This window comes from Gamsiella multidivaricata, assembly GCF_025024155.1.
Source record: "Gamsiella multidivaricata strain RSA 2152 chromosome Unknown BC939scaffold_36, whole genome shotgun sequence".
Taxonomy (NCBI): Eukaryota; Fungi; Mortierellomycota; class Mortierellomycetes; order Mortierellales; family Mortierellaceae; genus Gamsiella; species Gamsiella multidivaricata.
The window spans coordinates 172,587-194,673 of NW_026251744.1; the positions used below are offsets into that span (position 1 = coordinate 172,587).

General features: G+C 51.3%; 7 protein-coding genes across 7 annotated transcripts; 5 read left to right on the plus strand and 2 right to left on the minus strand.

Annotated features, from left to right (window-relative positions):
* Positions 1-631: 631 nt before the first annotated feature.
* On the plus strand, positions 632-5,690 carry BC939DRAFT_397671 (uncharacterized protein; the record flags this gene model as incomplete). The annotated part of the gene is made up of 5 exons (XM_051552368.1): positions 632-1,168; positions 1,276-1,500; positions 1,588-1,757; positions 1,855-2,547; positions 2,654-5,690. The coding sequence occupies 5 exons, from the start codon at positions 632-634 to the stop codon at positions 5,688-5,690; spliced, it is 4,662 nt and encodes a 1,553-aa protein (XP_051411772.1).
* A 97-nt stretch (positions 5,691-5,787) lies between these two features.
* BC939DRAFT_172979 (uncharacterized protein) lies at positions 5,788-7,356 on the plus strand. Its single transcript, XM_051550388.1, has one exon. The coding sequence runs from the start codon at positions 5,890-5,892 to the stop codon at positions 7,078-7,080; it is 1,191 nt and encodes a 396-aa protein (XP_051411773.1). The 5' UTR covers positions 5,788-5,889; the 3' UTR covers positions 7,081-7,356.
* Positions 7,357-7,632: 276 nt separating this feature from the next.
* BC939DRAFT_503584 (uncharacterized protein) lies at positions 7,633-8,801 on the plus strand (the record flags this gene model as incomplete). Its single annotated transcript, XM_051560421.1, has 2 exons — positions 7,633-8,652; positions 8,781-8,801. The coding sequence occupies 2 exons, from the start codon at positions 7,633-7,635 to the stop codon at positions 8,799-8,801; spliced, it is 1,041 nt and encodes a 346-aa protein (XP_051411774.1).
* BC939DRAFT_452911 (Alpha/Beta hydrolase protein) lies at positions 8,745-11,337 on the minus strand. Its single transcript, XM_051555855.1, has one exon. It carries the CDS (start codon positions 11,167-11,169, stop codon positions 8,899-8,901), a length of 2,271 nt encoding a protein of 756 aa, XP_051411775.1. The 5' UTR covers positions 11,170-11,337; the 3' UTR covers positions 8,745-8,898.
* A 1,027-nt stretch (positions 11,338-12,364) lies between these two features.
* BC939DRAFT_173016 (uncharacterized protein) lies at positions 12,365-13,582 on the plus strand. The gene has a single exon (XM_051550389.1). It carries the CDS (start codon positions 12,491-12,493, stop codon positions 13,508-13,510), a length of 1,020 nt encoding a protein of 339 aa, XP_051411776.1. The 5' UTR covers positions 12,365-12,490; the 3' UTR covers positions 13,511-13,582.
* Positions 13,583-14,123: 541 nt separating this feature from the next.
* Positions 14,124-14,573, plus strand: BC939DRAFT_386461 (uncharacterized protein; the record flags this gene model as incomplete). The annotated part of the gene is made up of 2 exons (XM_051551819.1): positions 14,124-14,260; positions 14,426-14,573. Coding segments are annotated over 2 exons (285 nt in total), but the record flags the coding sequence as incomplete, so codon positions are not given.
* A 3,709-nt stretch (positions 14,574-18,282) lies between these two features.
* BC939DRAFT_452915 (pyridoxal-dependent decarboxylase) lies at positions 18,283-20,198 on the minus strand. The gene is made up of 2 exons (XM_051555856.1): positions 19,818-20,198; positions 18,283-19,578 (listed from the first exon to the last, which is right to left on the minus strand). The coding sequence occupies exons 1-2, from the start codon at positions 20,122-20,124 to the stop codon at positions 18,464-18,466; spliced, it is 1,422 nt and encodes a 473-aa protein (XP_051411778.1). The 5' UTR covers positions 20,125-20,198; the 3' UTR covers positions 18,283-18,463.
* Positions 20,199-22,087: the final 1,889 nt, after the last annotated feature.

Below are 22,087 nucleotides of genomic sequence, written 5' to 3' on the forward strand. Positions count from 1 at the left end.
GTTGACCACCCTCGTTTTGATCCAAATCAACTGGATCAGTCAGGGTCGCCGGGCTCCTTTCGATCACCGTCAACCGGTGGAAGCTGGCCCAATTGCGGATTTGTTGATTCTACCCGAATAATAGAACAATAGAACAATAGAACAATAGAACAATAGCGGGTAGAGCTGAAGACACTGCACAGGGCGAAGCAGCGTGCTGGCAGTGGTGCATGCTGAGACCGGGGGGCACCCTTGCCCTCCCAAGTCCCAACCCATCGAGGGACGGGACGGGACTGTTCTCCCGGCAGGTGGTATCGAGGGCGTGGCACTCCATTTCCTCGCTTCCATGTCCACAGTAAACCTTCCTCTGTTTCCCCACACTCCCTTGGCCACATACCGTTGATGATCCACACCTCCCACTGAGTCGATCCCTTGAGCGGATCAGGGAAAGAAAAAAGGACGAATCCGATCCCTCTTCTCTTTTCCTCATCTCATCCTTGCGCTCCTACACTCTGCACTGCACACCCCGTTTGTTCTTTTCGCCATGGCAAAACTTGAGAGCGACCTTCTCGTCTTCCTTGACGACGATGTCGCTCCACCCGCGTCCGAGGCAGCTCCATCCTCGATGTCGCAGTTTTCTCTATCCACTTCCATGCGGGTAGCGGACCTATTGTCGAGTTCCTGCCAGGGACTATCGCTATCCCCAGCATTGACTCCAAAGTCGGCAGTCAATCCTCCTCTCTCCTCCTCTTCCTCTTCTTCCTCTCGTTTTTCTGCTTCTGCTACTTCTTCTGCTGCTGCTATTGCCAACATCGCTCCATCATCCTCTTGCTACAATGCCTCGCTCTTTAGCGGTGGCCTCTCCGGTCTCACTTCTAGACCCGCTGTCATCAAGCCAAGTCCAGAACCCACAGCAGCCAAGAACGTTTCTCTTTCCAATGGATCGACCCATGGTGGATCAAATCAGGCACAGGCGAATTCCAGGGCGGATGTGGAGGTGGTTGTACCCAAAGTCGAGCAAGATCCCCTCCTTGTGCCAAGACAGTATCAGATCGAACTATTCAAGAAAGCATTGGGCTCCAACATCATCGCAGTCATGGACACAGGAAGCGGCAAGACGCTTGTGGCGGTGATGTTGATCAAGGAGATGATCCAACGAGAACAAGAGGCATGGAGAAACTTGGCAGAGGTAAAGCGATCACTACAAGCAATGCCTCATTTGCGCTCAAGATCAGGACCTTGCTCGTTAGGCAATCGAGCTGACTTTTTGCTGGCCCTTCGAATTACATGGAATAGCGTAAGATCTGCTTTTTCATTGTCCACAACGTGCCCCTCGTCTTCCAGCAGGCAGCCGTCATTCGATCCAACTGTGCGGGCGAGGTCATCGAGATGTGCGGACCAAACCAGAAGAACAAGTTCCAGAAAGACTGGGACGTAGTCTTTGAAACGGCGGACGTCATCGTTTTGACAGCACAGATCCTATCAGACCTTTTGCGGCACGGCTATATCAAGATGAACAGGGTAGGTGTACAAATTATACGCAAGTGGCTGTTATCGGCAGTTATGGAGAGGTGTGTCTAACGGATCGAGGATTTGATTCTTCTATAGATTCACCTGCTAGTCTTCGATGAGTGTCATCACGCAAGAAAAGATCACCCCTTTTGCAAAATCATGAAGGAATTCTACCACAATACCCCGGAACGGGATCGACCCAAGGTCTTTGGAATGACCGCATCGCCATCCATGGACACTGGATCAAAACTCTACCATTCCGCCAAGTAAGAGCTGATATGGTTTTATTTTATTTTTTGTCGTATTGGAAAGTTGTACATGAATAACTTATCTACATGAACATTTTCTTCACGCGTTTGCTAGAGAGCTCGAATCGCTCATGGACGCACGTATTTTTACGGTCGACCAGGAGATGGTGCAGTCTTATGTCCAACGACCCAGCGAGTTTGTTGTCCATTATCACTCACCTCCACTCTATAACCCAACAAAGCTCACTCATCAGCTACGTGAGCAATGCTTCACGCTCCCAAGGCTGGAATCGCCCTTTTCATCGGTGACCCATAACCTGAAACATCTTGGACCCTGGTGCGTCGATCGTCTTTGGAAGCTGTACCTGCATAGGCTTGCAGAAGCAAGTAATTTCAAGCAGTTGGATCACGATGCCAGGGCCGCGGTCAACATTTCAAAGTCTCTATCACTTCGGAAGCCGGTCTGCGACGAGTCGTATTTATCACCCAAGGTTCTCAAGCTTGTCCAGCTTCTGCGGGTCGCCGTTGAAGGTCTGGGAGACGACTTTTGTGGGATCATTTTTGTGGAGAGGCGAGATACGGCTATGGCGCTGTGCTTGTTGCTAGAGGAGCTCGAAGAGTTTCAGGACATCTTCCGCGTCCAGATTCTTGCCGGCCATGGAGAAGGCGGCGAACAAGTCTTGCGCATGACCTTTCAGGAGCAAACCGCCATCATTTCCTACTTTCGTCACAGGGTTTACAATTTGCTGGTCGCAACCAGTGTCGGCGAAGAGGGTCTTGATATTCAACCCTGCAACGTTGTTATCAGGTAAGGATAGCGACTGAGCTGTAGTACTATTATAGTAACTAGGCCTCTTAAAGCCATGGACCTCCTTTGTACGCTTGCACTAATGCAAATCTTTCTTTATGGTTAGATTCGATCCTGCATCCACGCCTATCAGTTACATTCAATCTCGAGGACGAGCCAGGAAAGCCAATTCGCGATTTATCATCATGCAGGAGCTCGACAATCGGGCCGAGGAAGCGACATTCGAAAAAATTAAGTACTCTGAAAAGAATATGAAGGAATGGTGCCATAGCCTCGATGACGAGCGCCTCATGCGGAGCCCGATAGACATGGACGACGATGATGTGTTGGACAAGCTGGCGCCTGCGCAAATATATCGGGTACCTTCAACAGGAGCAATTCTCACCTTGGATTCGGCCGTGGCCCTCGTACACTATTACTGCAGCACCCTCGCAGGCGATGAGTTTTGTTCTCTTCGGCCTAATTTCAACATCATGTCTAATGGTGCATCGGGATTTATATGCGACCTCATCTTGCCGCCCAATGCCCCCATCCGTATTGTTCAATCCGATCGAACATCGACCAAAAGCATGGCGAAGAAGAGCGCGGCATTCAAAGCTTGCGAAAAGCTCCATAGTCTCCATGCCCTGAACGACAATCTGCTTCCCATCATGGTTGATCTGGCCAAGGATGAGAAGCCTGGGGAAGAAAAAGCGGTGGACAACAAAGACAAGAACAAGTCGTATCCAATGGCCTCGCCTACATTCTGGAAGCGCTCGCCTTCACTCACGGAGACGATTCCGCTCTTTGGTTGTGTGATGGAACTTACAAAGGAGGATCTGGATCAACTGGGTGGCAAGTCTCGATTCCGCACAATGTGCCTTTTGACCTATCAACCACTGCCGTGCGACATTTCCCCGTTCAATCTTTATGTTGAGGGCGCTCCTAGATTGGTCACACTTAAGAGCAGTCCGGTACCGATGCAGGTGGATGAGGGACGACGAAAGCTGCTGAAGCAGTTCACGCTCAATCTGTTCCAGAGAATGTGTCGCAAGACGTTCGAGTGTGCGTTGGAGGGCTTGCCATATTTTGTCGCCCCACTCACCAAGACTTACGTGGCTGGCTCACCACTTCAAACAGGAATTGCTTGGGACAATGTAAAGTTGGGTCAGAGTCTGGAGCCTTTGCCGATTACAGAGGAAGACAAGGTGGAGGCATTCATTATGGACTCTGTCGTGACCCTCCGTACCGATTACGGCCGCGACTTTTTTATCAAGAAGATATTGCGGATATACAGGGTCAAGGATGTGATGCCACCCGAAGATTTCAAGCAGGAATTGGCGGCTTGGGACGTGGCTATCGCGAAGGGGAAGGCCACTGCCCTAGAGCTTTCCAATGGTTCAGATGCGAGAGCTGAGGGCAGGACATTCGCAGCGTATTTCAAATGGAAGTACAGCACGGATTGCACCAACGACGATCTTATTTTATCGGTGGATCGAGTGCGTAAGATGAGGAACCATCTTCAACCGGCTGTTCGTGATGAGGAGAGGCGGGATGATGCCTCTGCAAACATTGTCCCGCTCAGCGCATGCATGCGTTGCTCTGTAAGCGCGGACGTACTTCGAATGTCACAGCTGGTTCCTTCAATTCTTTTTAGTCTTGACTCAACTTTGCTTGTGCAGGAAGTTCGGATGAAGTTCGGGTTTATGAGGACTCGGCTGGATCTTTTACAAGTGGCATTCACAACCTCATCAGCAAACAGAGACTACCAGTACGAGCGCCTCGAGTTTTTGGGTGACTCTTTTCTTAAGTTTGCATCCACTATCCGACTCTACATAATCAACCCCTCCAAGGACGAAGGACAGCTTCACGCCAGCCGTATACGCATCATTTCCAACAGGGCACTTCTCGGTCATGCCACCAAACTGGAGCTGTATCGATATGTCACCAGTATTCCGTTCCATCGCAAGTCGTGGAGACCAACCCAATTTGTGGTCGATGGCAAACCCTGTAAGGAGGTCCAGTATCAGAATCTGTCGAACAAGACGCTCGCAGATATTGTTGAGGCATCTCTGGGCGCCGCCTATCTGAGTGGAGGGGTCACCAACGGATTTCATGTGGCGAAGACACTCGGCATTCCATTTGATGAGTTTGCAGAATGGAGTGATTTCCATCGAGTCTTTTCTCGAATGAAAATGGCGACCCTGGATAACTCTGAAGACCGGACCAGCAAGTCCATGTTGACAAGAGGCCAACTCTTGAATATCCAGGATGTTCAGAAGTTGCTCGATTATGAGTTCAAGGATCCGTTTTTATTCGTTGAGGCAATGACACACGCATCCCATATCAGGAACGACTCTGTTTGTTATCAGCGACTGGAATTCTTGGGCGATGCCGTTTTGGATTTCCAAGTGGTCCGGTACTGCTATGAGAAGTATCCAAGCGCGCCTCCAGGGGCAGTTACTCTCATCAAGGACGCGTCCGTCAACAATGCGATTCTGGGTGCGATCTCCATCAATTGGGGTTTACATCATTATCTGAACCATTACTCGTCGACGCTGGTGGGCGCAATTGCCCGAGCGATTGTGTCACTTGAGTTCAAGACGGAGCAGTCACCGACCAAGACACTGGAGGGCGAGTACTGGTCTGATATTACGATGCCGAAGGTCCTGGGAGATTTGGTCGAGAGTACGCTAGGTGCGGTGTTTGTGGACTCTGGATTTGACTTTGATGTGATTTCGGGATTGTTTGCGCGTCTGATCCAGCCGTTCCTGGATAAGCACGTGAACTTTGAGAACATCGTCATCCATCCAAGCAAAGCTCTGTTGGAATCACTCCAGGCCAAGGGTTGCAACAACTTTGCGTTTGAGAACGAGGATGGCGCACAGGAAAACAGCAGGAGTCGAACGCTCAGACGTCTGGGACTGGGTGCTCATAATCAGCAGACCGCAGAGGGTGCCAGGAGCATGAAATGCCATTTTAAGATCCACGACAAGATCGTAGCAACAGCGACAGGGGATCAAGTAGAGGACTTGCGGAAGGAGGTGGCGATTGCGACAATGGCTCTCCTGAAGGGCGACACAGAGCTGCTCGGCACCCTGTGCACCTGTCCGAAGAGAAGCGGTGCACGGCACAAGTCTGTCCTGGATCGTTATCGGGAGTGATTTACAAAAATAAAAAAAAAAAAACGACGATCTGACTGAAATTAATTGTTTTGGTGGCGGTTTCTTGAGAGACCCCCCCCCCCCCCCCCCCCCCCCCTTCCTCCTCCTCCTCCCCTCCCCTCCTTTGATTCTTCCTTCATTCCTCTCTGGAACACCCCTTCCACCGCTCGACGATTCGGGATCCAACGCAATAGGAACGATGACCAGAAACGCAAGTCAAGGTGTCTCCGGCCTGCAGAGGCTGTTCGTTCAATGCAGATTCAAACCAGTGCTAGGATCAACTCTTCATCTCCATGATCCCGTCTCCAGCACCAAGGTTCGTCTGACGGTAACCGCACAAAACGCGTTTGCAGCCAACACTATCACCCAATCTCGATCCCAATCCCAATCCCAATCCCAATTGCAATTACAAGCGCAACATCGCAACTATTCCACAGGATCCTCTACAAATCAATCCACAGCAACCCCAGCGACTTCAGGATCGATTCTGACGACGAACCATCGCAACGAGAACCCTACGCCCGCCTGGACAAGGGACGACGATAAAATGCTCGCAGTTCTCCGACGCAAAAAATCAGATCTTGCGCAGATCCAGATCTATATGCCGCATCAACCCATTGCCGTGATCGAAGCTCGACTAAAAGAACTGGAGACCAAAGCCAAGCAGAAGCCGACCTTCCAACGGTGGACCGCAAAAGAAGACGAGCAGCTGGTGAGGGCCGTGAGAGAATTTGGGTTGAGTAATTGGAGTGAGATCTCGGATGTGTACTTTTCATCGACGGAACGTAGCAGACGGAGTGCACGGTCTTGTCAGATTCGGTGGAAGTTCCTTCATCCGGACTCGTCCTCCCCTTTGTCCCCTTTCTTGGCAGCAGCAGCAGCAACAACAACAGCAACAACAGCAGCAGAAGCAGCAGAAGCAGCAGTAGAGTCGACAGAGTCAGCAGAATTAGGAATTGGGTCAGGATCAGGATTAGGATTAGGATCAGGGGCGTACAGGACGGGCCCTTGGTCCCCCGAGGAAGTTGAACTCCTCCAAGAACTCGTGAACCCAAACCCGACAGCGGAAGCCCCGAACGACTGGAACGAGATCTCGCGGGCGATTGGGACACGATCTGCACTCCAATGCCACTCACAGTTCCGGACGGTGTTGCATTCGGGCACGAAGGGGAAATGGACGGTGGAGGAAGTGAACAGGTTGTTGGAGGCTAGGGAGTTGTTTGGGGGGGATTGGCAGAAGGTTGCGAAGCACGTGGGTACAAGGGCTCCGGGACAGGTGCGACAGAAGTGGAATCAGTTCTCGGAGGATGTGCTGAGACGACTGCAGGCTAGGCGGCAGAGGGGGAAACAGGGCGAGGAGGAGGAGGAGGAGGAGGGAAGCAAGTCGTAGGGGTGAGGCAGGAAGGGAGGGAAGGACGGGAAAGGAAGGGAGGGCGAGAGGGGCGGGAAGGGGCGAGAGGGCGAGAGAGGGCGAGAGAGGGCGAGAGGTAGGAGAGAAAGTCGAAAAGTGTGAAAGTAGACCGAAAGAAATGGAAGAAAAGAAGGATCGTGCGCTTGCTAAATATAAAAGAGCGCTTTTGGGGGAACTTGCGTACGACGCAAAATGGTACTCAGCCCTTGGGTTTGATCGGACAAAGACTGTCGCTATAACGCCCTATTATTCTTCCTTTTCCCCCCCTCCCGGATATTCCCTCTGTCTTATTTCTCGTGTCGCGTATTACCCAATTCGTTGCGAGATGGAGCGCGATATAAAACGGCGGTTGGTAATGCTTATTTTTTTTCTTTTCTCTCACCTCTTACAACACATTACAACAACAAGAATCATCTCGCTCTGCAACAGCTCCTTTCTCACTCGCAACTTTTTCTTTCCCCCCTCCCTCTCTCTCTCTCTTAACGATAAACTTTCCATCCCTCCACATCCTACATCCTACAATCCACAACAATGCCCATAAAGATCTCCCCAGGGCTCCTCCGTCGAATACACATGGGCGCCGGAACCCTGACCTCCTGTAACACCTTCCTCATCGTCGCCTCCTACTCCTTTGGCCCGAGCGGATCCTCTTTCTCCCGCTGGGCGACTTCCAATCATCTCTTGCTCCCCCAAGTCCTCGTGAACCTCTTCGCCCTCTTTTACTGTTACTTCAAGGGCTTCCTCGGCCGACGATGGCTCCTCCAGCTGTGCATGTCCATGTTCCTCGCAGTCATCTACTTGGTCTTTGCGGCGACCGTCTTTCCAAAGATTATGGGCGATAGCTCAGATTTTCTGCTTCAGATTGTCGAGGGTGTGAATGTGGTGGTCGCGGCGCTGTTGATGGTCGATGCGGTGCTGACAGTAATTTGGGTTAGGAATGAAAACAAGTCTATGGAAGATAGCGAGATCGGAGAGGAGGAGAGGAGGCTAAGGAGTGGAGCTGGATCGGGGGAAGAAGTGCAGAGACCACAGCAGGTACATGTCTATCAGCCACTGATATCGCTTGCTCCTCTGTCTGCTCGTCGAGGCTCTGTCCTCTCTGTCGCTGAGTCCGGAAGATCATCACCCACAACAGCGCAGCAGCAGCAGCAACAGCAGCGACAGGGATTGTCGACAGATGATACATTCCATATTAGTATCCCTGAAGCAAGGGCTACCAATCCAATCGAAGAAGACGAGGATGAACGTCTGGAACTGGAAGAATTACCAAAGTATCAGCGGAAACCTCCAGCCCAATCGGCGACGATCATCGACCTCGCGAACCTTGAGGGCGTCGATCCTGCTGTCCTAAATAGTATCCCGCTCCTGCAGGAGACACAGGCACAAGCACAAGCACAAGCACAGCCACAGCCACAGGCGCATGGACAGAGAGGAGAGCATGTTGCGGAAGCACCGGTGTACTCCCTTGCAACGCCTGCATCCGCATCTGCACCTGCACCTGCATCGTCAGCGGTTCCAGAACCCGCACATGCATTGACTCTCGAACCTCCTGTCTATATGCCCTAAATAGAGCAACCCCCCCCCCCCCCCAACCCCCCCCCCCCCAACCCCAACCCCCAACCCCTCAACCCCCCAATCTCAACCCTCAACCTCAATCCTCATCGATTATTACCTTATAGTCCCTTGTGTATAACATTTAATAATATAATTTTAAAAACGTGCTACAGTTATGAGGTAAGAAGGTCATCAGAAAGGGGAGGAGGATTAATTAAAGTACATATATGCTGCGTTTGGGTCTCAATAGCTCTTGATGGGCTGCTGGACCGCAGGAAGCGCTGTAGCCTGCTTAATTGGCATCTTTGAAGGACTCCGGACCATAGGTCCTGGGGCTGCCATCTGCTGCTCCTGAGGTTCAGATCCCGTACTAGGACTTGGAGCCTGGGGTGAAGCCATAATGGCAGGGATAGGGGGCACAGGAGGAATACTCACGTTCGCCTGGGTGTTGGCGCCTGTGACGGACTGAGCATTCTGATTACTGTTGACCGATCTCTTGGACACGGAACGGACCACGCCCCCGGAGGATCTCCGTCCAAAGGAACGCTCTCGAGGAAGAGAACCCAGACAGACCTTTCGGATGAAGAACGAGACGACCTTGATGAAATCCGTCGGTTTCTCCTCCTGCGGCAAATGGCCCGCATGCTTGATGATCTTCAAAACCTGGGGTACGTTCAACTGCCGTGCACTCTGGAGAGTCTCGAAGAGTCGGAGGGTCTCCATCGTGGGCACGATATCGTCCACATCACCGGTCATGACCAAGGTCGAGATCTCTGTTAACAAATCGAGGTGCTTGTCGACCTTGTAGCTCGCCCGGAACCTGGTCGCGTTGGCCAGGCCTCTCCAGAAGCCTTCTTCCTTCGCGGGCTTGGTATACATCTCGATCGTCTGTGGATCTGCCATCATGGGCTTGGGTTTATGGTAGAACTGTTGTAGCGGTCCATGATTCCCATAGAGTCCTCGATAGATCCAGGTCAACGGAGGCGGGTAGGATACACAGGCTCGGAGGTACAACGGAGGCGCCTCGTCCAGAATTGCAGGCGCGACAAGGATCAGACCTCGGACGAGATTCGGTTTCGACAGCGCGAGGGCGGAGGCGATCGTTCCACCGGTCCCGTTCCCGATCAGGACTAGGTTCTGGTTCATGCCCAAGGTCTCGAGCAACGCATGGCAGATCGAGAGTACGCCCCCGTTCTTGTAGGGGTTTGCGTCCTTGGGCCAGGTCGTGGGTTTGTCCGAGAGGCCGTGGCCGATCCGGTCGTAGGCCAGGACCCTGCATCCCGTACGGTCCGCGAGGGTCTGTTGGACCTTGCGCCAGGTGTCGAGGGTCGAGAGCGCGCCATGGAAGAGGATGATGTTGCGGCCGTTGCCGTTGACTCTGTAGGAGGGGTCGATGGTCGGGTAACAGATCTTGTAGTGGACCTTCCAGTCATGGACCGTGACCAAGCCGTCCTTTTCAGCATACCGTTTGATTGTAGGGACTGAAGAAGAGTTCTCTGTGCCCGGGGTAAGGTCCGTCTCCGTGGGCTGTCGGCTGGAAGCGGTGGTGGTGGTTCGACGGGGCGCAGACGGCTTGGTCTCGGTGGAGACAGCGGCGGTGTTTCGACGGGATGTAGATGGTTTGGTCGCGGTGGGAGCGACGGAGGAGGCGGTGACAGTATTGTTAGCGTTGCTGAGGGGACTGGCGCCGTGGAGCTTTGTTTGCTTCGTGAATTTTTCGTGGTAATCGGGCAGATCCTGGGCGAGAGGCGAGATGGGCGAGGTGGGTCCTTGTCGTTGTGGTTTGGGGGAGAGCGGTTTTTTTAGATCGGCCGAAAGGGTCTCGCGCGGGGTGAACTGTGTGTTGATGCTGGCGGGGATTCGACGGGCGGAGGGGGACACTATTGCGGACGATGATGTATTTGTTGGTGCTCCTGGTATTGTTGATCCTTGAGTAGACAATGATGCAACTGTGCCTGCACTTATGCCTGTGTCTGTGTCTGTGTCTGAGGATGGAGCTACCGCGGTAGTGGCGGCAGTTCCTGCAGGAACAGATGCTGGTACTGCTGCTGCCAAAGTTGCCGATGATGAGGGCATGTCATGTCCCTGTGCGACCATAGGTTGCATTTGTTGAGAGCTGCTGTTGCTGCTGTTATTGTTGATATCGCCGCTGAGATTGTTATCGCCGTTGCTGCGAATACTGTCGTCATAAATGTCGTCCCCCTCCTTGTCGAGCTGGTGGAGCTGCTGCTGAAGAAACGTGTTGAAGTCCTCCTCCTCGACTTCAATGTCGTCGTCTTCGTTTTCTGTGTCGGTCTCTGTTTCGAGTTGGTCGTCTGTGTGGTGGCCGTCCATGCCGTTTTCGATGCCCTGGTAGATGACATCTTCCTCGTCACTGTGGTCGACATCGACGTGGTCGATACCCACTCCGAGCCGCAGGAACTGTGTTGCAGCCGGGTTGGCATAGGGCACTGGAGGGGGTGCTGTCGACTGTCTCCGAAGAAACGGGATCCCACTGGAGTGTGTTCGTTGCATTTGAGGGATTGAAAGAGGGAAGAAGAAGGAAAGGGAGCGGGGGGAGATGGAGCAGACGGGGGGGAACGAACGGTGGCAGTTGGAGGTGTGCGCTGTGTGGAGAAAGAAGGAGGGAGGAAGAGTGAGCGAAAGAAGGAGGGAGGAAGAGTGAGAGAAAGAGAGAGAGAGAGAGGGATGAAGAAAGAGGACTGAGATTACCGCTGGGGTGTGAAGAAGGACGGAGCCAAAGAAGAGGGGAGCATTACACGTCGGATATAACCTTATTTGCATAATTCAGGGATCTCTGAAAAGACCCTCTGGACTTGCGATGATGCCGAGGTTTCTTGTCCTTGTCAATTAGATGGAGGAGGGCGCAGAACATGTAATTGACCATGGACATATAATTGACTATGGACGTGTAATTGACTGAAGACCTGTAACTGACCGCAGACCTGTAATTGACCGCAGCAGAAAGTCCATTCGGGCCGGAGCGACGGAGAAAGTGAATGGGCCATCGATTCACATGTGAGAAAAAAGGATGCACATATTTAGACTAGATGGCTCCTGAACCTTGATCTGCACTCAAACAAAGACATTTTCCCTATCGCGGATGGACCATGCTGCTGATGTCTGATGTCCAGACACATGTGTGGGTGGCCTTTGCACGAGTCTCCCTCGGCACCATTGGCTATCCTGCCGCTCTGGGGCACCATCACCATCACTATTACCAGCACCAGCACCAGCACCAGCACCGGCACCTCTAGCCCCACTACAGTACATAGTCGTCCAGTCTAGTCTACTGGCTGTTGGTGAACGTGTTCGTATGCACACGCACATGGCATGCGTCCATCCCCATCGACCGTCCCTCTCCCCTTCTTCTTTTTCTTTTTCTTCGTACCCGTCGTCTTCTTCGTCTTCGTCTTCTTTCCCTCCATCTTTCTCCCTCCATCTCTCTTTCCCTCTTCTGCTTCTTCTTCTTCTTCTTCTGCACCATAGTAGATCTTCTCCATCGACGACCCACTGCATCCCTCTTTTCTCGTTCTGTTCACACTCTGATCTGTCTCGCATGTGTGTGTGTGTTTGTGTGTGTCTTTTATCTCTCTCTCTCGCACACTCTCACATGAAATCTCCGCTCTATCTTTCTCTCCTTTAACTCTCAGATCGCGATATACATCCGATCGTCTCTCTCTTCTCTTTCTCTCGTTTCTTTTCTTTTTTTTTTTTCTTTCCTTTGTTTCCACCTCACACTTACATCCTTCTTTATATCCTCACATCCTGACATCCTGACATCCTGACATCCTCACGCCTTCACATAACGTCACATCCTTCACCTCCGATTACAATGTCGATGGCTGCCTCGCTCGAGGCTGCGTTCACTCTCGATCCCCGGCGGGCACAGCAGCAGCAGCAGCAGCAGTGCCCCAAAAGAGATTCGCACGCGTCCTTCGCGGCAAGCACGGCGAACACAGGGGCACCAGCACTGCTGCAGCCACTGCAACCGACCGAGTCCTGTCCACTCGAAGCACACCCTCAGAAACACTCACCACAAAGGCATCTCCTGCTCTCAACACCACCACCACCAACAACAACAACAACAACAACAACAACAACAGCAACAACAATATCCCACCCATCTTTACCCCACCTTTCTTCTTCGTCTTCTTTTTCCTCCTCCTCCACCTCTTCTTCTTCATCTTCTTCCTTTCATTTCCATTCCCATTCTCATTCTCATCCCCATCCCTCTTCCTCTTCTTCAACATCATCCTCACCGCCCTCCTCTCCCTCATCCACATCCCCAAAAGACATCCACTTCAACACAAACACACTCCACCACAGAGAACAGCTACCTCCCCCCTCGCGGCCTGTCTTCACCAACACTCACTTCTCTGCTCTGCCCCACCCCTCTCCACAACAACAACAGCAACAACAACACAACCATAACTACAACATCCAGCCCCAGCAGCAGTCCTCTCCTCGTCGCCGCCGACCATCCCCCTCTGCCCGCACCTCAGTCGACACCAAGGCTGACTACAAACACCCTCCCTCCGCTGGTGGCTACATATCCATGGATGATGGTTACTCATCCCAAGGTGGATACTCCTCCCAGGGCGGATTCTACTCCTCTCCTGACGAGTCCAAGTACGCGAGCGGGCCTGGATACAGCAGTGGCAACGGCTCCAATGGCGGACGCAGGAAAACAACCCCCCCGTCCTCCCAAGAACAAAGTCGCGCTCCTATGGAGACCGTCGGCATGCTCGCCAGTATCTCAAAAACACTCAGCGCATGTAAGCAAACACGCATGCCTCCCTTTATTATTTCACATGTGCACACATCAAAAAATAACAACCAAGCAAGCAAATAATCATGCAAGCAACCATGCAAACAACCATGTAGCCAAGCAAGCACATAGTATGATACGATCCCTCTAACACACATCCTCTTTTTTTTTTCTTCTTTTCTCGCCTTCTCCTTCTAGCCATACAACATATACCCCGTTCTCACTCATGGGACACATTGGCCTGATTCTTTACCGTATCATCATGCTCCTCGGCACTCCGTCTCCCTTCCAGCTCGTCTCCTTCACCCATCTCGTCTACCTCACCGACACGGCCTTCCACATCTTCTCCTTGGCCTGGCATCTCCTCCGCTTTCCGAAGCTCGAGCGCATTACCGTTATTTATGGCACCTGGGTTGTCTGGATCGGTTGGGGCCTCGCGATCTGGCTCTCAGATCCGGACATGGAAATCCATCAACAGGAACATCGCGCTGCTTTTGGAATCGGTCAGGATGTCAGGACAACCACCAGCGGTCATCATCGCTTTTGGTCTTACCGACCACAGCATCATCATACCTATGGATCGAACGACAGTATCGACATCAACCAGCTGTTGCCGCTCGCGCCCTTTGTGAAGAAGTACAGCAATTGGTATATTCTCTACATGCCTGTGGCGACCTTTCTGGGCCTGTTGATGTTCAGACGGAACCTCTGGGGCCTAATCTCATGGGAGCATCTGACGAGGATGGATCAGATTGGACAGCTCAAGTACTATCGGGCCTGGTGTCTGTCAGGCGTCGGCGCAGGATGGGCAGTCGCTTGGAGATTCTGTCGGTGGTGGTTTCATGTACCCTACATGCCCATGGATGACCCGACCTTCTGTCGATATGCGTCAGGAAAGAGCTGTCTGGATCTTCTGGAGGCTGCGGCGGCTGCTGAACGATCATCTTCATCTGCGTCCGGGTACTTTGGACATGGTGCACCTACGGTGGTGAGGTACAGGACCGACGTGATCGAATTTGGATTCTGGCCGATGATCCTCTCGAACTTGGTGATGGGCCTGATCCTGATGTGCTGGTGGAGTTTTTGGACCTTCCAGTACCAGGGCGTCGTCTGGCGTGAGGATTTGAAGGAAGGATGGGCGGTTTGGAAGACGACCACTGGTGGAGTTCAGACAGGACTTGTTACAGACGAGGAGCTCCGAAAGAGCGTCAAGGACTGGGCTGGAACCCACCACCATCACCAGCAACATCAGCACCGAGACCACCATAGGACTCAAGGAGGACACGCGAACGGAACAGCGGCATCGCCAACTCATCCTCCATACTCTGGCTCAACGACGCCTTTGCATTCTTGAACAAATAATCCCCTCATCTTTAATGCACATATTCACAACCACTCTTCTTACCTGCGATACCCAAACAAACCCACGCAGCAGGAACTCTCCATTCTCCGCTGTACTCGCTATTGTAGTCCACTTTATAGACACTATCCCACTTAATATGCTTCCACATTGTACAATACAAATTAACAAGCTCAAGCTGCGAATATCATGGTCTCTTTGGTCGGCATTACCACTGTCATCGTTGTCATCATCATCGTTGTCGCCGTCATTACGGTCTCCAGGCCTCTGTTATTCTCTCTTGTGGATAATAAGTGCCTGTGTGTGGCTTCTCGCATCTTAACTGGCTTCTTGGGCTTGTTCTTGCACAGACTGCTCTTCGTGTAGTCTCTGCTCCCGTCTGCTTCGAGTGAGACGCGATAGTAACCATGCGCCGTCCGCTCAAAGTGAGAGCCTCCGCAGTCCAGTCGATCCCAGCCTAGCACGGTGCCCAGTGCGTCGGGTCTTTCGTGCCCTGTCGATCACCCCGAATCTATCAAATTACTTGACACATCAAGTCTGAAAATGAAGATATGAAGAAGCTAAGTGCGCTCCACTCCTCCCACTTCTCTCCCCTTCTTTCTTCTCCACTCCATTCCCTCTGCCACCGTCCCACTCGACCCCTCCATCACCTCCCTCGTCACCAAAATGGTTGCCCTATCCCACCAAAAAAATTTCTTCTAGCTCGAGTGCCTTTGTGCACTTGGCCGCCTTTCGCATGAGTCGTCTCGCGGTCTAGTGGCCTCGGAGCTGAAGAGCTGGCAGACTCGAGGTGAATCATGGCCACCAAAGCACTCTGGCGCTTTGAGTTCTGTATCAAAAAAAATTAAAAAAAAAAATAAAAAAAAACGACCCCAATAAGGTGCACATGAAGCACAGCAATAACTGTCTTGAGCCCTATCTTAGAAAAGAACACGCACCCGAATAAGGAAATCAGCTTAGGTGTCATGTGGTGTACCGGGCGAAGAAGGTTCTCCATAATTACACATTGCTGTGCATGACAGCTGGACGTGCCACATTATCATTCTTTTCTGGGGCGAACAACCTCAGCTCGGAGATGTGTACCGCCATGTGGAGCAAACATACTAGTGGACAGAGAGTAGAAAGCAAAATGCGTCCCTGGCATTTTTTATTTTTTACTTGACCATGGAATGATGGTTGAGCCATACGGGAAATACGGGCAGTAAGCACGAGTTGAAATAAAGATCTCTTGAGGCTGGATATCATCCATTGGAGCTGTCCAGAGTCTACCTGGTGGCGAGCTAGCGAGATCCATTTGTCAGTGTAATCGATTGGGTAGGTGGAGCTATGATCTTGCATTTAGTGCAAGTTCAGTCCGCTGACTACGTCCTTAACAGATGGGCTTTGCACGCTCTCAGGCCTGCACTAAAATAGACGATTGCAGAACAAAGCGATGTAGTGCACCTGCCTGCTTTCGTCAACGAAAAAAAAAAACGGTGCAGGAGCAGAGCGTTGTTTTCTGCAGCAGATGACATGCAGCAATTTGTATACAGCTGGGCAGGGTCGCGACCTTGGCGGTGGTGATAAAAGTGCAGAGAGATATAGTCGAGCGTGGCGTGCATGATCGATGGAGTGAGTATGTTGCAGACCTAGCGCACAGCTGCACAACTAATGATGGTACTGCTAGCGGCTTAGTGTTTCCTGACACTTAGCTTCGCTTTGAGCATTTTAATATCAATATTGCACGCAGCATCAGCGACGACTTTGATTCAAAAGCAATAGCCAGGCCAGGACCAACACCATGTGGCAGGCAAATATTCAATCCAACACTCTCAAGGAAGGCAAAAGTACATATTTGCAGGTCGAGATATCAAGACCCTACCTGGTACCTAACGAGGCAATGCGGTTACAACCATCGACACAAAACGAACTGGTTCAAAGTACGACTTGCAGAACGGATCAAAGTCAAGGAAATCATAGCTGTGGGTTTAGCCCAAGGAAACGCCTGCTCAGCGTGCGAATTTGTTGCATGTCGCTGCATCGTGGGCTCCTTCACGCACGCGTCGATATGCTTGGACAGGAAATTATATTTGAAGACGAAACAGACTACGCCCAAAAGAGTACCGCACACGTTGCAGAGTGATCTGGTTCAGAGTGAATGCAGAAAGCAGCATGAGCGATGCACCTGGCCTGTCCTTATTCCCCATGAACCCTGCTTTTCCCACCCTTGTTTCTTTGTCATCTTTGTAAAGTAAAGCAAAGTAAAGCAAAGTAGAGCAAAGTAAATAGGGTAAGACCCCCCGAAGGAGGCCAAAAAACCCCCAAGGCCAAGAACCCCCAGCTATTTAGCCAGTGGTCAAGCACCTCAAGGGATGCTACGCGCCATGCTGAGCAAGCACGAAGACTTCGAGGGGAAAAAAGAAAGAGAGGTGGATTGGTCTTTTTATACTACACAGGAGGTAGTCACTTAGTGCAACAACTGATCACTGATCTGATCGTTGGACCGCACTGGCCGGTTGACAATTGTGGGACCCTCGATCCAAAAACGCAGCAGTCAATTTGCATGCCCGGAATAGCGCATGACTTCTGTTCATCAGCGCTGTAGAGAGTGAGCTTCAGGCGAGTTTTAACAGCGGTCAAGGAAGGATCCCTCCAGGCACACACGCATATACGCACACAACACACACACACACACACAATCAAACAACGCTGCAGACATCCTGCTTCCTTCACTGCCCCCACTGCTCCACTGCTCTGGACCTTCAAGAGTCGGTTTGCTAATCAACACAGTCCACCGCATCGAACTGGAGTATGAACCTTGACCACTCTGACATCTCATAGTACCTGAGCCCACTCTTTTGATTTGTTTACCTCGCACGTTATTTGACTCTCTGCTTCGCCTATCAGTGTCCCCTGATCCACCTAAGAGCTGCAGTAGCCATACAGCTGCAGCGGACCGCCACAGAGACCAGCAGAATTTCAGAAAGATATGCCTTCAGGGCCCAACCTTTGCTTCCCGTCGACCCTACGATTGTTTATTTAGTATTAAAAAAAATGAAAAGAAAAGAAAGAATAGCTGGTTATAGTCTAGTCGATCCGTTAGCATAAGTGCGATACAGTACATAATTGCCATGTCCTGCTTTCTCACTTACACGGAAGTGCGATCGATAGAGGGCTTTCATTTCAATAACTTGGCCACCCAATCTGCAACCATCCCACATCCACATCCTACCTTCCTGCCGATCTCTGCCTTTCCGAGAGATCTGCGGTCCACCAAGATTCTTGCCCAAGCTGAGAGAGATAACTATGGATTACTGGGTGTTCAGATACGGGGGGGGGGGGGGGGGGGGGGAAAGACATGGGGTGCCATTTAGCTCATTTATCATCTCTAGTCGAAAATGGGGGTTTCTAGTATTATACTGACCGGGTTCACAGCATTAGGCCACTCATTTCATTCCGCCATGGAGCTATATATTCCCAAGTAAAAACCATGCAAACCGAAAACTGATCTTGCGCAGAGCTGCAAATTCAATTGAGATTTTATTATCACCATCCAAGGTCATTTTGAGTGAACTATAAAAAAAAAAGTACCGCAAAGTTGCCGGAATGTTCCCACGGCTGTTATGTTGTTCCTCAAAAAAAAAAGAGAGAGAAAGAGAGAGAGAGAGAAAAGTTCAATCCGACCCGGGGAGGTGTCGTCAGAAGTGATAGGTGACCTCCTTCTCGGTAGTCGTGTAGAGGACTTCGCTCCTCTTGAACCCATTGAACTGACTCGCTGCTGTGATCGTGTACGCGCCCATGTTCTCAAAGTACATCCAGTCCCCAGACTCCAGCAGCGGCAATCGAGTCTTGCTCGTGATGCAGTCGATGCTGTCACACGTCGGACCCCACACCGAGGCCAGTCCTCCTTGCTCCTGCTGCATGTCCTGCATGTAATGAGCATCGTAAGAGAACTCGCCGTCGCGGAACAAGACCTTTGGCTCGCAGATCTGGTGGTCAAACATAATGCAGTTGAAACTGCCATACATCCCGTCGTTGATATAATACATGTGCTTCACCTCCTCCTCGTCCTCGCCCCTGTTCCCGTCCTTGTCCTCGGAGGCGGCAGCAGTAGCAGTAACAGACTGGATCGTGCGTCGGGCAATAACCTGTGTCGCAAGCGTGAACGCCGAGCCCACATAGTACCGTCCTGGCTCTGCAATGACCCTAACTTCAGGTCCGAACAGCCTTTCCACGGTCTGTCCCAAAATCAAGGCCACCTTCTCGAACGTGATCCCCTCCTTCACATGCGCCGATGGGAACCCGCCTCCGACATCCAGGAACTTGAACTCGTAACCGTACTCGATCGCTTGATCAAACACTCGGCGCGCCCGGATGACGGCCTCACCGAACGCCTGAGCATCAAAGCATCCAGATCCGACATGGAACGAAACCCCGATCACGTCCAAATCGAGCTCCCTCGCCGTCGCCAACAATCCCTCCACGGTGTCCAGGGGCGCTCCGAATTTGAGTCCGAGCTTACAAAGGGATTTGGAGTCATCGGTCAAGATTCTCAGGACGAGTTGCGCATTGGGATGGAATCGTTTGATCTTGTGGAGTTCCTCTGCGTTGTCAAAGGTCATCATCCGGACATTGTTCGTGTGCGCGTATTTGACGAACGCGTTCTGCTTGCAGGGATTCGCGTAAATGATCCGTGTGGGATCGACGCCGAGATCGAGGATGGATTGGATCTCGTTTTTCGAGGCACAATCGAACCCAGTACCCAATGAGGCCAACAATCGGAGGACCATTGGGTCGGGGTTGCACTTCATCGCTATTTTAGTTTTTTAAAGGATAAGAAAGGATGGGTTAAAAACGTCATGGGTATGTATGATATAGAGTTAGCTCACGTCAGAAAAAGGACAAAAAAAAAAGTTTCTATGGCGCTTAGATAACGAAATACACACTAGGCAACAAAACAAAAAACACCGTTCCCTTATCAAAATCAATTGGATCCATTGGATCCATTCATGAGTCTAACTCACATAAACAAAAAAACAAAAAAAAACTTACCAAAGAACGGCTCGATACGGGGCAAGAGGGCCTTCCATCGGAGATGCTGTCGATAGACTTCTCCCAGATCCGCGACATAGAACGCACACTCTGCCTCAGCATCATCGCTCGCGGGGTCAAACGAGTTCAAACGAGCCTCGAGCATCTCTGCGACTCCCAATGTCTGCACTTGCGGCAGCTGATCCGACTCTGTAGCAGCGACGGCGGCGGCAGTACGGACACGCGACTTTAGGGCCTCGACCAACGTCGGTCGCACCAACGTCGGGATCACCTCGAATTGCTTCTGCTGATGAGAAATGTCGATCATCGTTGAAGAGAGAGAGAAAGAGAGAGAGTGTATGTGGAGGGGAAGGGAAAGCTGGGGAACGAGCAGCGGGGGGCGGGGGGGGGGGGGGGGGGGGGGGAGATTGGAGAGAGACACAGAAAAGGATCTTCAGAAAGAAAAACTAGAAGGGGAAGCGGAAGTGCAAGCCTTCCCAATATAAAAAAAAAGGTCTTTGGTTGGGATGGGATGGGTTGAAAGTGCAAAAGAGGGTGCGTGCCTGGGTTCAGACTTCAGACAAGACCCTGGGTTTCCGGGAGCCAAGGAGGCGATCGCCGAAAGAGATGGGACCTAAAGTTGCTGTTGCGTAGCGCCGTGATGTTAACTAGCAAACCGAGCGGAGACGGTCTGCTGAGGGTTTGGAAATGGGTGGAAGCCCGTGTAGGAGGACTCTTTTCAGGCGGAAAAGAGGGAGGTGGTGGGTTTGTTAAAAGAAGAAAGCAAAAAAGACAAAGAAGCGGCAGAGAGTGTAGCTGTCCAGTGCAGAGGTGTGTGGAATGGGAAGAAGGTGGGGGAGAGAGAGCGAAGGATAACGAAAAGAGTGGGATGGGGAAGAGTGTGATGGAGTGTTTTGAGTGAAAAAGAGGCGGCAGAGGGGAACGGGCGGGGCAGCCGTTTTTATACGGGCACTAACGCAGAGTTCAGATTACGCTCAGAGTGGGCTGTGGAGTGCTGTCATGCACCGCGTGCGCATCATTAATTGCGGGACTCCAGTCTATTTTTTACTTTTATTTTTTATCTTTTATTTTTTATCTTTTATTTTTTATCTTTTATTTTTTATTTTTCAGCCCGACATGTGCTGTGGCCCCTTTTTCACCAGTGGGGGAATGGCATCTTCTTTCATCTCAGCCTGGGTCCAAGGGAGCGGGGGACCATAATCCTCACCACCATCGCCTCTCTCTCTCTCTCTCTCTCTCTCCACACACCTCTCTTCAAGCTGATCTGCAACAGGACTCTTTGCATCTGGAAGGGCAACCCGGTGTTGTCATAGTAGGGTCTGTGTCCTATCCTGCACTCCGCTTATCTCTCCTCTGCAACAACAGTAGATGCATAAACATTTTTGTTCAAGGGAACTCACCGTTCCTCTGTCAAAAGAAACAAAAAAAATCTCCAGAGAGTACCGAGTCAACATTCGAAAAAAAAAATATAGCATCATCATTTCCTGACGATGTTACTACGAACTGCATACAAACACGCACATAGCATAGACCTTGCGCGATTAACACCTGCATGCGGCATATCTTCAAATTGCATTTGGCGGGTCAGCGTCCTAAACCCCTCTCCCTCTCCTCTGATGTCCCATCGCCGTCCAACTGAACACATTCATTGGCACGCAAAAGCAGCGTACAACGGGAGAGAGAGTGTGTGAGGGAAATATAGACGAAATTGAGTTGAGGCATTTGTGAACGCCTTAACGTAGTACAGGTCCAAGTCGTGCGTCTTTTTTTCTTGGCTCTTTCATCTCGCAGGAACAGGAACCGGCCTGAGTGAACAATTGCATCGGCAGGAGCAATCTTCGGGACATGAGAATCCTTGGAGGGGGGGAAAGACCACAGACGACCATATCAGATTTGTATTTCTCCCGGTGGATAAAAGAGAAAAAAGAAAAAGGAAATACCTGTCCTATCAGCTAGGATAGCAAGGGGATGCATAGAGTAGATGGTTCCTATCTCCCCTGCCCTTTTTTTTCAACCACTCCTATGGTCAACCGTTATCAAGGAATGGATATTCAGCCTTGCTTTCTTTCTGCGTTCACACTCTTTGACTGACCCGAAAGCCTTTTGGAAGTACGGTTTGCCGGGGCACGTGCGTTTGCTGTCCAAAAAAATCGATGATGGGATATAAATGAACGTCGATCCGCGTTTTCGTGTACAAATGTCCGTGCGCAAACAGTTGCTCTCAAGATTTCAACGCAGACATTCCAGTTCGAGAGCCCGGTTGATTTCGC